This window comes from Phocoena sinus, chromosome 14 (genome assembly GCF_008692025.1).
Source record: "Phocoena sinus isolate mPhoSin1 chromosome 14, mPhoSin1.pri, whole genome shotgun sequence".
NCBI classification, from domain to species: Eukaryota; Metazoa; Chordata; class Mammalia; order Artiodactyla; family Phocoenidae; genus Phocoena; species Phocoena sinus.
The window spans coordinates 43509996-43525206 of NC_045776.1; the positions used below are offsets into that span (position 1 = coordinate 43509996).

The following is a 15211-nucleotide window of genomic DNA, read 5'->3' on the forward strand; positions in this document are numbered from 1 at the left end:
ACTGTGTGAAAGATTTTTGCTTCTAAAGCTTGAGCCAAAGTATTTGGAACAAACTATGATTTATTTTTATTACCCAAAATATAAAGTTTATTGAAGAAAAATTTTTTAATGTTGACAATCAAAAACAATAAAATAAAAATCTCTCAGTGGTGGGATTATGAATTATTTCTGTTGTTTCCCTTAGTGCTTTTTTCTGTTTTCCCAGATAACATGATTTTGGGTGTTAATTCTTTTGTTTTATTTTTATGTTTGCTGATCGCCTTGAGCATAAATTAATTTTACACTTAGGGAAACACACATAGTCAGTAAATACTATTTTAAAAACATTTCAAAAGATTTTTATTGTTTAGTGGTATAAGTGCTTGAGGTCTCTATAAGTAACTCACTCTGTGTGTAAGTAACTCACAAAGGCACCTCACATTGGAGCTGAGCTTCCCTGATAAGCTTTCTGTCTCAATCTTTATCCACCTTCTCAAACCCAGAAATTCCTGCCCCAACAGCCAACAATAGGACCAACAAAGAATTCACTGGTCCAGCAAACTCCAGTGAGAAGCTGGGACGCTCAGTCTTCTCCTGGATTTAGCCACCTCAGACTTGAGACCCAGGGCCCCTAAGATAATTAACTTCATCTAATGATAAAGGTAATGTGTTAATAATCACAATCATCTATTCATCAAGAAATGCCAGTTGGAGTAATATTTCTCTAAAAATGAAACATTTTTTCTTACCATTTGTGGCCAGAACCTCAGCTGTGATTGTCTTGTTAACTATGACAACAACATCCCGAAAAGTATTTTTGACAAATTTGATTTGAGCAGTGTTTGAATCAATAGTTAGCAAACCATCATTATTACGTCTCAAGGTGTATCTGTTTTGTAATAGAAAACAACAATAGGTTTTTTTCCAAACATGGAATGTTACCTATTTAATGAAAATGACTCATTAATATTTATTTATACTTAGTATAAGACTATGAAATATACTTTTATAAAAGCAGCAGGAGCTTAACATATTAGCACAGACAAGCAGTATTTCATAATCCTTAAGTATATGTTAGCCTGGTTTTTCAATTTTCTGCTCTGCTCAGTAAAATAACTGTGTCCTTGTTCTTTTTTTTAATGAAGATTATTATTATTGTTTTATTTCAAAATTTCTTTTTGGCTGCATTGTGTCTTTGTTGCTGCATGGGCTTTCTCTAGTTGGGACGAGCGGGGTCTACTCTTTGTTGCGGTGCGTGGGCTTCTCATTGCGGTGGCTTCTCTTGTGGAGCACAGGCTCTAGGTGCGTGGGCTTCAGTAGTTGCAGCACGTGGGCTCAGTAATTGTGGCACATGGGCCCTAGGACATGCAGAATACAATAGTTGTGGCACATGGGCTTTGTTGCTCCGTGGCATGTGGGATCTTCCCGGACCAGGGATCGAACCCATGTCCCCTGCATTGGCAGGTGGATTCTTAACCACTGCACCACCACGGAAGTCCCTGTGTCCTTGTTCTTTATACTGCAGCAGCTACTTTGCATGGTGCTCTACTATTTTAGGCATATGTGTCTTGTATGTGCTGTTCTATCTGACTGCATCACGGTCTTCTGGTGAAATTCAACTCTTTTTTAAGGCTCAACTGAAAGTCTCCATGAAACTTTTTCCTGATCTCTCTAGACAGGCTAAGTCATTCTTTTCTTAGTTTCCACTTTAACTTATGCTTATGCTACCTTTGCTCATAGCATGCCTCTTCTTGAGTTATATGGTTCCTTGAGTTGGCTGCTTTGTATCTCTTTGTATCCTTGGCACAGAATAGTTTAGATGTTATATTGTAATAGTTTATAAATTAAAACTAGTCAAGGTAAACAACAAGGTCCTACTGTATAGCACAGGGAATTATGTTCAATATCCTGTGATAAACCATAATGGAAAAGAATATGAAAAAGATTATATATGTATAACTGAGTTGCTTTACTGTACAGCAGAAATTAACACAACATTGTAAATCAACTGAACTTCAATAAAATAAAAAAAATTCAAGGAATACTAAAATATTAAAATAAAATCTCACTTGACAAATAAGGCAGCTTTGCCAGTGTCTTCATCAATGGCTTGATATGATCCCACGATATAATTGATCAGGTTTTCACCGCTTATGCCTTTTTGGACAATAAATGTCTTGGAAGGAGGACTGAATACAATTCCTTCCTTCATATTTATTACTTGGATTATGAGTGAGGTTGACTGGACTGTATATTTAGAGATAATTGATTTGTGAAATTCAGCTTTGTTTCTGACGGCGATACCAAGTTGCAAACTTTGTAGTTTTTCATAATCTAGAGACTAGAGTAAAAATAAAATTAAAAGGAAAGAGGCGTTACAAAAATATGATCTGGAAAGAGAACAAGAGAGTTCTATGTTACGTGCCATGAATGAATCCTTTATTTCTATACAGCAAAACGGTTTCACGATCTTCACAATGCTGTGATGAGAATCCTTTAGAATTTGTAACTCATGAAACCTCAGTTTGATAATGGATACTTACAAAGCAGAGTACTTCTTTTTACACTAACAAAACATCTTTATAGTTTCTTCAGGCTGTGTGGTACAGTGGAAAGAATCACAAATTTTCTATGGTAACATGGTTTGAACCCTGCTTCTGCTACTTAATAGCTATGTGACTCAGGGCACAATTTTTACTATCTCTGATCCTCAACTTTTTGCTTCTGGTAAAAAACCCTTACCTCATCAGATTGTTGTAAGGACTGAACTGATTAAGGCCCGTAATACATTCCTGTAAATGGCAGCTACGTCCATTCACAGAATAGTTATTGGATTCCTGTGCAATAATATCCTTTCTGGCTTTAAAAATTCCCTGTTGGCAAAGATAAAGTATCCTAATAAACTTGGTTGGCAAACAGGCCTCTGCAAAACGATGAGTGGGTGGCCCACCGACTCTTCATAGAACCATTTTCAGATAGTCCTGTGTGTTACCTATTTGTTTGACTCTGTTATTGAGTGGCCCAAATCAAGGCCTGAGGTATCCCAGGATAGCTTTTTCCATTCACTAGTAAATTTTTTCAGGGTGATGGGATAAGGAAATGTTCATTTCGGTTACATTTGTGTATAACTGAAAATAATTATGGTATGAGAACCAGATTTGAGTTTTAACTTTGCAATGACTGGTGTTGTGGGCTCAAGTGTTTCCTAGTGGAGAAGAAGAGAACGATGCTTAAATAGGTAATTATAATATAAGGGGTAATTGACAAAAGAGACTACAGAGTCTATGTGTGAAAGCGAGTGAAGACTTGTACTTGGGAAAGTCAGGAAAGGCGTCCGAGAGGTTTTCATGTGAGCAGAGTGATACAGGTTGAAGAGGAGTTATTCAGGCAGAGTGAAAGCACTTGCAAATACCAGTTACAGAAGGTGATAGGGAGATGACTGCTGAGACGCCTTGGATGCAATTCTGAGGGGGCTGAAGGTCATCTCAAAGGCCAGCAGGAGGTCATCACCCCGGCTGCATATTAAGAGTCCCCTGAGGAGCCTTTAAGAACTGCTTGCTGCCTGGCCTTCCCTGCAGACCAACTGAACCAGCAGTTCCTAACTTGCCGCAGGCAGGGAGAAGCTGCAGGTCATTCACATGGACAATCTTGATTGAGGGCCATTTTCACAGCCAATGGAGAACAAGTAAAGTTTTTAAAGAGGAGAGGAGCTGGTCCAAATTGGCTTTAAGAAAAATGTGGTCTAAGGAGAATGAAGGGAAGTATACACAGGAGGTAGCTACGTCATTCAGGAAGGGAGGGGGCAAGGCTGAGAAGAACACAGGCTGTGAGAAGGAAGACCAGGGCTAGACTTTAAGGGTGGTTTCTAGGGCAGAATTTGATGTCTGGCTCTAGGTGGTGAGAAAATGCCACGACTGAAGGACAAGGCCCAGGTTTCTAGTTTGGGAGACTGGATGACACCAACACAGAAGACTGGGAATATCTCATTCCTAGGCATTGTTGGGAGTTTATAACAAAACCCTTGCAACTGAGGATGGCTGTAACCCACTCTGAAAAGCAGAGTAATAGCAACCACTTATGTGGCTTCCAACAATCTAGAATTCCAGGGATCTCCCTGTTAAGGCATATTACGGATCTGTCATTCTACTGGAGTCACAGAATTAAAGAGAGAAGCTCCCATATAGTCCAATGTTCTATGGCAAGGAATGTCCTGAAATAGTGGTAATATTTTTCTAGTCTATACAATATCCAGGCATAGATAGCCTTATGTTATTTCAGATGAAGGGTCTATTGTAGCCAAGCCTGTTAAATGGAAGTGTTACTCAATTATTTATTTTTTATTTTTCAGATTTAGTTTTTACATTTCCATTTTCTAGAAAAAGTCACATTTTTTTTCCCTCTGAGGACCGTAGCTAATCCATTTAAAGTAAGTGGACAAATTCACAAGCAGCTATTCCATGTATTCTTGTCTGTTCCGGAGTTTAAGTCAGGAAGTGTGTTTTACTTTCTTGCGCATAAAACAGGCACACCGATAAATATATGTATATTAGTGTGTTTGTGTTGCTATAGAAAGTGTGATAGCTTGGAAGGAAACAAATCAACATGTTAAGAGAATTTCCTTAGGTAATGGGGCTATGTGTGTCTTCAAAATTCTATCTACTTTTATGTGTTTTTTACGTTTTCTATAAAGAAGTGGTATTATTATTCATAAGTGAATAAAGTTTATTTATGACAGTTTTGGTTAAAATATAGTACTAGTTTTGGTTAATACAGAACATTTTTCCCACTGAAGGGAAATCAGACCTTACCTTAACAACCTTCAAGATGCCTTCATTAGTTGTGGAATCAGTTTGTATTTCAAACCAGTTCCCATCATTTCCAGAGGTAAAGAAATACTCTGCAAGCCAATTATCTGTAAACTCTTCATCCAAATCTGTTACTTGAAATCGAAGCAAGTCAGAACTTAAAGTGTTTTCCTCGATACTTGCTGAATACTAAAAAAATAAAAAATATTTTTAAAAAAAGCAAAATTTAAGACTCACTGGCAGGTTTTATCTAAATGAATTATATTCATTCTGAATGGCATTAGTCATTAATTCTCTAATTATGTATTGCCTCCTTGCTGGTTACTGAATTCTTATATTTTACGATAGCTTATTTTAAAAGAAAAGTGCAGAGAGCTTAAATAAAAGCCAGCAAGCAGGCGAATCCTGGATTAGGATGGCAAGGTATAACATAAAAAAAATACATAATTATTTTTCAAGGAATGAAAGGCACACCTGCGATTCTGTGAAGCTTGGGATATTATCGTTGACATCTTTCACTTTAATGCTACATTCACATTGTGCTACAAGTCCTTCTCCATCTTTGTCTGTACCACTCACAACCAGATGATACTTGCTAACTTGCTAAATTTGGAGAAAAAATAAAGAAAAATGATTAATCTCTAGTGCCAGAGATATGAATGACAACTATTTGCTTCCTATGGGAAGGAGGTGAAAATATTCAAGTTCGTGGTTCATTCTCTAGAAGGACCACACGCACTTCATTGCCCATCATAGAGGAGGTATGTGGGGCTCTGGGTGGTTAGGTGGAAGTCTTTATGAGGCTAGTACAGGTTTTTTCTGAGCTTCTTAGGGCAGGATAGTACACTTAGAGCAAAAAGGGATAATGAGGATGGTGGGATGTTTATCGGAGGGAAACTCACTTACAGAGCTTCCCTGCTGGTCTGTTTGGAAAATCACTTGTATAAAAGTTATACAGAGTCTGATGGGGTAGCGTGCATTGATGGAGATGTGGTGGTAGGACAATGGAGCAGAGAGAGGAACGGGATTCTTTAGTATTCCGGAAGTAGGAGTAAATTTGAAAGAAGTCAGGAGAAAAAGCATGACAGCAGAGAAGGCTTTACTCCAGAGAGAAATTTCTCCCTCCATCTAAGAAATTTCCTTCTCCTCCATCATATGAGGGATTAACCCCGGTTCAGCCTCTGTCGTGCATGCAATGCCTTCCCTTACTCCCCCGCTTTAACTCCCACAGGTATGCTGATACTTGTTTCCTTAGGTACAGTTGATTGTGCAGGTCTCAAGTACACATCCCACCCCAGCAGAATCACACTAGGATGCAAGGAGTTTCCCTAGATTGGGCCACGTGAGTCCTGGGAACCTCTGTTCCTTCCTCCTTTCATTCTCAGGTAGAAAGGAGTCACCTCTCTTAGCATTCTTACAACAGAATCCTGAGTTATTGAACGCTCCCCAGTGCCTTGCTTTACCTCTCGATCAAGTGAACTGGTCAAAGTGTGGACTTCCCCGGTGTGTCTGCTTATGAGGAACATGGGTGTGCCTGCAGGTTCCTGAGAGATAATTTTGAAGGCAATTATAGAGTTCAAGTTGTTTGGTTCATCTGCATCTGTGGCATTTAGGATCATCACCAGTGAGTCTAGGAATACAGAAGAAGTTTATTAAAGACTATGTAAAGATTGACATTATGTTCACATGAAATGTTCAGCACAATTTCAAACTGATCTTTGTCTTTTAAGATCTTAAAACTAGAGGGCTTCCCTGGTGGCACAGTGGTTGGGAATATGCCTGCCAATGAAGGGGACATGGGTTCGAGCCCTGGTCTGGGAAGATCCCACCTGCCGCGGTGCAACGAAGTCCGTGCACCACAACTACTGAGCCTGCCCCTTAGAGCCCACAAGCCACAACTACTGAAGCCCGCACGCCTAGAACCCGTGCTCCGCAAGAGAGAAGGCACCGCAAGGAGAAGCCCACGCACTGCAAGCTGCTCTCCGCAACTAGAGAAAGCCCGTGTGCAGAAACAAAGACCCAGCACGGCCAAAATTAAATAAATAAATTAATTATATAAATCTATTTTAAAAATTAAAAAAAAAATCTTAAAACTATCTGTGTGGGGCTTCCCTGGTGGCGCAGTGGTTGAGAATCTGCCTGCCAATGCAGGGGACACGGGTTCGACCCCTGGTCCAGGAAGATCCCACATGCCACGGAGCAATTAGGCCCGTGAGCCACAACTACTGAGCCTGCACGTCTGGAGCCTGTGCTCCGCAACTAGAGAGGCTGCGATAGTGAGAGGCCCACGCACCGCGATGAAGAGTGGCCCCTGCTTGCTGCAACTAGAGAAAACCCTCGCACAGAAACGAAGACCCAACACAGCCAAAAATAAATTAATTAATTAAAAAAAAACCATAAAAACTATCTGTGTGCTAAAAAAACATTACATGTCACTTGCAATATCTCTTACTGTCTCTGTCAATCAGGTGAGCTGCGCTGCCTTCTGTAAAAATCCTCCACTTCTCACTAAGCCTTGGTTGGTTGTGACTATTTTCTCTTTATTTTTTCCCTTGCTGGTTGGACTTATAATTCTCCCTTCCCCCCCATTATCCAAGCAATGAGTGTATCTCTGTCCCTTGTAATCTAAAAAAGCCCAACTGATGCATCCAGGTTGCCTAAAGCCACCTCCTTAGCTTTGTGACTAGGATAAGCTTTGACTTGATAACAATCACAACTTGGAAATATAGTACACTGGCAGTGGACAAATAGCTCAACCACAAATATTAGAAAGGAAGACTCAGGTTATCTTGAGGAATTTTTCTTCAAAACTACTGATGAAACTAAGAGGATAAATTAGCTTGTAAAAATGATGTACTATAGTGATACTTGTATTTGAAAAAAAAAAATTAAAAATGGTAGTTAAGACTTACTCGAAGCACTATTTTCTTCAATTTCAGCCGTGACCATACTTTGTGAGAACACTGGAGCATTGTCATTTATATCTAAAATTTTGACTGTTAGTATAAGTGGTTTCTCTACCTCTTGTCCCAGGGCACTGAGAGCACGACAGGTAATCTAGAAAAGGAGGGGAAATGTTAATTAACATTCTACAAACTTTAGTTTGCCTATTATTAAAACTTGTAGAGACAAGGCCTCTCCTGGCATGTACAGTGCTTTTGTGCAAAGAGGAAAAGTATTTCCCCAGAGAGGAGACAAAGCAGGAAAAAGTGCCGACTCTGGGCGTACCAGTTGGGCAAATTGCCCCTTCCTGCAGGCTGGTACGTGTCTCCTGGCAGCATGAAGCTCTTGGCAAACAGCGTGCTGGAGTTGAGCGCTCATGCACCCTCCTGGGGTATTCCTTCAGGGGCACAACCATAAGGGGAGGCTCTTTGTTTTATTTTATTTTTTAATTTTTTGGCCATGCTGTGAGGCATGCAAGATCTTAGTTCCCCAACCAGGGATCGAACCTGCGCCCCCTGCAGAGGAAGCGCAGAGTCTTAACCGCTGGACTGCCGGGGAAGTCCAGGGGAGGCTCTTTGTAGAGGGACTAATATTGTTATTTGTTGGTGGATGGATTCATGCACTGATCTCTCTTCTAAATTAACCTCCTAAAGCCACTGTGCACCAGGGGAAGGGTGGCCGATATCGAGGACACAAACTTACGTGGAAGCTTGGGGTTACCTCACGATCAACTATGGCTGTTATGTTAATTTCTCCAGTGTTTTTGTCAATAATGAAGATTCCCAAAGGGGGCTGATCCACTCCTATTCCAGAAATGTGGTAGGTAATATTCTGGGCTGCTTGGAAGTCTGAAGAAATCTGTAGCCCAAAATACCAAAAATGTTAAGGTGATCATCACTCAGGCCTATTCCTTTCCCTCCTCTCCTCCATACTCTCAAGTCAGCTATTCATTTTATTCACACTTTCTTGACACTGTGCTGTTTCCTTTTTTGCCTTGATAGATAGTAGGAGTGTGAAATAAACTCAAATTTTTGCTTCTGTTGACCACTATGGACCAATGTGTCGTTAATCATTCTGGCTTTAGAATATTTGCCCAGATTGTGGTCACCATGGTGATGTTAAAAGGTTGAGAGAAAGTCAAGGACACTTAATATTGACAAGGCTACTTCTGGATGCTCCCTTCCTTCGCAGGTAACATTAAAAAAACAAAAAAGACATTTATTTTAGTTTAAAAAGGAGGAGCTGGAGAAAAAAAGGGAAAGGGATTATATAGTAAGTGTTAATATTAGAATGCATTGCTTTTATTATTATTTTTTAAACTTTTTAATAGGGAAAACTTCAAATATACTATAAAGTTAGAAGAGTATAATGAACCTGATATATCTCATCACCCAGCTTCAACAATTCTGAATACATGGCCAATCCAATGTTGACTCTCAACCATCTTTAATTATCTTATTGCTGTGTATTGGTACGGTACGATTTCAAATCCACTTAGAAAAAAATCTAAGAATACAGTTGTTTTGTTCTAAGAGTGAAGTTGCTTATGTTGAGAAAGCTGTGTCAGGATGTCGTCATGGACATCCGTGGCTGTCAATAAACACTCAGTAGCTCAGCTATTGGGGAGCAATGTTGGGGGCTTATTGATACGAACATGTGGAGCAGCCATTAATTATGGCTGGGGGACATTTAAGCTTTAAATATCAAGAGATTATGAGGACCTCTTGAGAGTGTTCAGTCTGGGCAAGGCAACTCTTTGCTGACCTAAATAGCTCTCTTGAAGACCTTGGGGCATTATTAGCTCCTGCCTGGGCAAGGCAGCTCTTTGCCTGGCAGTGGTGAAAACCACGATCTTGCTTGCCAGTACCACCGCCTCTGTTCCCTAGTAACGTGCTGTAGTGATAAGGGACTTGTGTTTTTGCACTGGACATCAGCTTGTGGTTGACTAAACTGGCTCTCCCAAGAACCAACTCGTAGAAAAGTGCAACTCAACTACATTTGTACTCTATTCCTTTAACCTCTCCCTTGCCTGGAACAATAGTGTGATTAATCTACTTGTGGTTAGGAGTACGGTATTTATTGGTTTATTGAGAGACATTATCTTATATGTTATTGGCTTGTGAAATTATTATAACTCCTGCAGTGAACCCGTGTTAAATAAATTACTGATAAAAATCTTATTCTCTGAGCATAATTTGCTGCCCCAAACAAAGCACTTTCCATATAATTTTTCTCTTTGTTTGCTAGAATCTGAATCCCAAAAGGTGTATCCATTGAAATTGATTGAAATGTCTCTTAATTATGTTTTATTACTCTAGAAGCTATAGCTCCTTCATCTTTCTCTCTTTTAAATTGTTATTACTATTATTACTGTGTTTTTTGTTTTGTTGAAGATGCCAGGTTATTTGTTCTGTGGACTCTTCAGTCTGCATTTTGCTAATCGGAATTGCCATATTATTTTAATTTACATCTAGTACATTTATCTGAAAATTCTGCTCATAAGACTTACTGTGGCAATTGGATTTCTTTTTGAGTTGTCTTCTTCTTCTCTGCAGGGTCTTGCAAATTTCATCCATTCACGTTTGTATCTCCTTTTGCCTTGTACCGCTGTCTCATATTCTCCATGTTGTCCTTTTGTCTTATGTAAAAAGGGATTCCATTTTATTATGCACATTGTTGGAAATTTTTGCTTTGAGTATTAATTATAGACACCTAGGTTGAGGAGCCTCCTATGTCTCAAGATCTCTCAGACTGTTAAATATCTAATTTTCTCTCCCTCACACTGTCAAGCAAAGAAGAAACATTAAATAACTAGAATAACTACAGAGCTATATGATTTTTAATATTAGCATTGAATCATATTTTATATTTTCTATATATATTCCACAACGTCTAACTATTCTGTGCATAAAAGACAGGTTTAATGAAAACCTGTTGATTTATTTAAGATAAGAAGAATGCATGAGATAAGTTACAATAATGACACTTATTCTTGCTAGTATTTAAATATTATTAGGTTAGCAATTAGAATTTTAATTATATTTTCACAATTAAATTATTAAATAATTTAAAACATTAAATATTTATTTTTCCTGAGTACAATTTTAATTTTTTAACTAAACTGTTACTTTAATTACAAAAAACTTTTTCATACTTTACCTCTATTCTCAATTCTCCATGAACAAAAAGGACCACCTGTAGACATTTAAATAAAGCCAAATTAAATGTGAATTCTTCAAATAAGTAATTATATAAGATAATAATCCTGGTTTTTACATTCTGCTGTTCATATTGTAGTTTGTTTCTATTTCAAAAGAAGTAGATTTGGAGATGCAGTATTCAAAGGGCAAAATCCTTCCAAAAAAAAGAAAATACTCTTCGTATAAACAAGTTCTTTCAGTTCTTTAATCTGACTACAGCATTTCAATGATACATAGGAGAATCTATTGGACTTTTCAAAATTCTAACAGTTGTTGCAGCAACCAGACATTTCTTACCTGGTTGCTCTATAAACACTTCCCGGGAGCTATGGAAGCTATTGCTTTGGGAAACAATGATGAGCATCATTGTGATAAGCTTCAGAAAGTGCCATAGGAGATTATTAAAAGCCATGACCTACGCTACTGACTTGTACAAAGTCAGTGCTGTATTAGTTAGTTGCAACTGCAGGGTAAGGCATTTTCTTAGTCATATAAGAGTGGAGAGAGTGGAAAGGAACTAGTCTAATTTAGAGAATGAAACGTAAAAGATCGGGATATGCTATTCCAACCACTAGTGTTGTTTTCTGTGGGACATGGATCTGCGCATCTCTGCCTTACTAGTTCAATTTAAATTTGAGCTTAATATTCATACTGATCTGAAAAAAACTAAAAATAAAGATAAAATGAAGCCAGGTGGGCCAGGGTCTTCACTTTCTCAAGGGCGTACAGGACCTTCATCTGTGTCATTTTCCCCCTGGAATGCATTCTTTCCCTTCACACACTTAAATATTACTCATCCTTTAAGATCATTTCAAGTTCCAACAGTCTCCATGAAACTGTCCTTACTGATGTCTCCTTTTCTCAGTTTGTACAACACATATTCTATAACATGCAGTTTCGCTCGTAATGGTTTACCATGATTCATTATTTCTTATGGCTTTATGTGCATTGTGATATCAAGCCAAGAGAATTGCAAACTTCCCAAATCATTGCTTCTGTATTATTTTTCTTCTTGCAATTCGTACAATACCTGTCCCTCAGCAGATGTTTAACCACTATTTTGTGACTCACGGATTACCTAATCTGAAGAGAATCTGTTAGGGAAAAGATTGTGAAAAATAAATCAGAAGAAAAAAATGACTATTTTTTTGTGCCAGTTGCTATTCATAGAGCTTTATGTTTACTATCTCACTTAGTATGGCAGTCATCTGAAGGAGATTCTATTATTGTAATCCTTATTTCATGGATGAAGAAATGGAGACATGAGAGAATGAGTACTTTGTCCCAACTAACAGCCCCAGGAGAGCCAGGATTTGAACCCCTGCAGCCTGACTCTAAAGCGTGCACATCACCACTACACTAGATTCTAACCAAAGTCAATGTAAATAAATAGAAAAAAACTAGTCATAGAAAGAAAGTTATATGATAGTTTAGATTTCTTCCTGGCAAAGGCTGCAGTTATTCCTGAAACAATGCAGATTTATTACATTGTTTATTTTGGAAGGTTATAATAAAGAGGCAGGTCCCAGTCTGAACCAAAGGAATAATCATACCAGACATAGAATGCCAGGACCCTTCCATTCTAAAAATTTCAGTAAAGTCTTTATTTCAAAGGGTGTTTTTTAAAATTGTCATGAAAAAGAACCATTACTTGTGGTTCTAACAGGTCTCAAAATGATTTTACAGCTTTGCTGCTCTTTATTAAACAATATCATGAGTTACTTGGGAGAAAAGACCAGAGCAATGTAGTCATTGTACTACTTTCTCAGTTCATAAGAACAACTCAGCCACACGTGAGAGGAGGGATGGGCCAGGCACAGTCTCTTTTACAGGAAAACCAGAGTCATCCAGAAAATATGAACCATGTTTGTACTAGCCCCACGGAGAATGATTCTTCTAGTAGACATTAAGACATGATTTCTCTTTTCCTGGGAAGCAAAGGAAGGACAAACCCTGAACTATGGAAAATGAGCATTGCAGACAGGTGTTTCTTATTTGTTCAATCATTTCAATGAATCAGAGCCCTTAGAGAAGTCACTCAGCCAGACCTTTACTGTTTCCCATCCTCTCTTTTAAAGTCAGGCCAACAAGAATCTTCTCCAATTTTAGGGAATATTGTGAAAATGGGATTATTTTTGTATTTCTAGGAATATGGGGCACTTCTGAATAATGCAGTGTTCTTTATATGTGTATTGAGACATATAATCATAGGCTTACATTATTTCGAATAGTGTTTTAAAAAATCTTTCCTATTTTAGTTAATTAGTACTTATATGTGGCTACTTAGATGTTTTAGTTACTTTGTTCATATAAGTATTTTGAATATGTAATAAATATTTCAATAGCTTCTTGACAATGTAAATCAACTAAGTTTTCTTTTTTTGTGGCCTAGAGTCTAGGAAATACCAATGTGGAGAAAACACTCCATATCTTGAGAATTTCTTTACTTTTCTTTCTTCCCTTTGTTTCCTGGTTATTTTTATAATTTTTTGTTGTTGTTGTTTGTTTTGTTTTGTTTTTGCGGTACGTGGGCCTCTTACTGTTGTGGCCTCTCCCGTTGCGGAGCACAGGCTCCGGACGCGCAGGCTCAGCGTCCATGGCTCATGGGCCCAGCCGCTCCGTGGCACGTGGGATCTTCCCGGACCGGGGAACGAACCTGTGTCCCCTGCATCGGCAGGCGGACTCTCAACCACTGCACCACCAGGGAAGCCCTATTTTTATAATTTTGACTACATGGTTTTTAAAGCATTGATATGGTCTAAATACCTTGGCATATGTAAGAATTAGAAATATTTTATTAAAAGCAAATGAGATTATTAGGTTAAAAAGCATATGACATAAAGTGATTTGATATTCACATGCCTTATTTGCTAATTAAAATGTATGTAGTTATATCATTAAGATTCCTATTGAGTATGGTAGGTCCACAATAAATATATTTTGAGGATATGGGTGACTGGATTTTTAAATATCATATATAATAACAATTGCTTTTTACTGAGTTGGCCAAGGTTTTGTTTAGAATAATCTGATACTTTAGTGTGGGGAAGGACAGACTGTTAGACTGTGCATTGGATCCACGGAGCTAGTCCTAGCCAGGCTAGGGCATGGCCACTCTTCTCAGAATGGGATAAGAGTGGATCACACCCACTCCCCTCTGGGAAATTTATAGAATGAATTGGGTAATTCAAAGAAATCATTACAAATTTTAAACTTGATTTTTTTTAATTATTAATTATTTTTGGAAAAATTCATGAAATATATATACATAGGTTGGTGATATTATTTTTATAATTGGTTAAGTACAATGATTATTTATGTGTCAGATCATAGAGGTCATTCAATACATGTTGGAATAAATTTCATATGTACAATTCAGAAGAAATGAGTGATTTATATTTTATGATACCTCATAGCTTTATATATAGAGAGACGTTTTAAAATTAAAATTTAAAAACCTGGAAGTATTTTAATAAGCTTTGTATTAATCAAGGCAAATTCTTTAATTGAAAAAAATTATATATGTTTAATTACTTAAAAACTAATTTAGGATGGTTCAATTTTTAATAACCGATGTTTAGAGTAAGCTCAATTTAGAAAGTTAAGCCTTGTATCATGATAGAGGTGAAAACAAATACCCATGGCTGTTTTCAAGAGCTCATTTTAAATACTGTGTAGGATGCAGTCAAATGTAGCAATAGAAAATTGGACACTGGATCCTGAATCCCTGAATTAAAATCCCAGTCTCACCAGGTACCAGCTGAATAACTTGGGAACATTACTTAATTTTTCAGTTTCCTCATCTGTAAAATAGAAATAATAATTCTACTTACTTTATAGGTTTGTTGTGAGGATTAAATGAATTAACACGTCTAAAGCATATAGATGATCCCTAGCCTACAGTAACTGCTTAATAAGTGTTAATTACTTTTGTCCAGACTTTTAAAAAAAGGTGTAAAAGAGCCACTGTGATATTAAGTGACCTTTTATTATTATTATTCATGTCAAGGCATGTAAGGACTTTCTCTTTCTTGAGCATCAGAAAAAGATAAGAGGGCTTCCCTGGTGGCACAGTGGTTGAAAGTCGGCCTGCCGATGCAGGGGACACGGGTTCCTGCCCCGGTCCGGGAAGATCCCACATGCCGCGGAGCGGCTGGGCCCGTGAGCCATGGCCGCTGAGCCTGCGCGTCCGGAGCCTGTGCTCCACAAACGGGAGAGGCCACAATAGTGAGAGGCCCGCGTACCGCAAAAAAAAAAAAAAAAAGAAAGAAAAGAAAAAGATAA

General features: G+C 38.0%; 1 protein-coding gene across 1 annotated transcript in view; it reads right to left on the bottom strand.

Annotated features, from left to right (window-relative positions):
• DSG3 (desmoglein 3) overlaps positions 1 to 15211 on the bottom strand; it is a 28987-nt gene that overhangs the window by 10153 nt on the left and 3623 nt on the right. The window contains 9 exon segments of the mRNA XM_032603565.1: positions 729 to 868; positions 2049 to 2320; positions 4788 to 4973; positions 5259 to 5387; positions 6248 to 6414; positions 7697 to 7841; positions 8430 to 8585; positions 10237 to 10365; positions 10887 to 10922. Coding sequence (XP_032459456.1) covers positions 729 to 868; positions 2049 to 2320; positions 4788 to 4973; positions 5259 to 5387; positions 6248 to 6414; positions 7697 to 7841; positions 8430 to 8585; positions 10237 to 10365; positions 10887 to 10922 — 1360 coding nt within the window.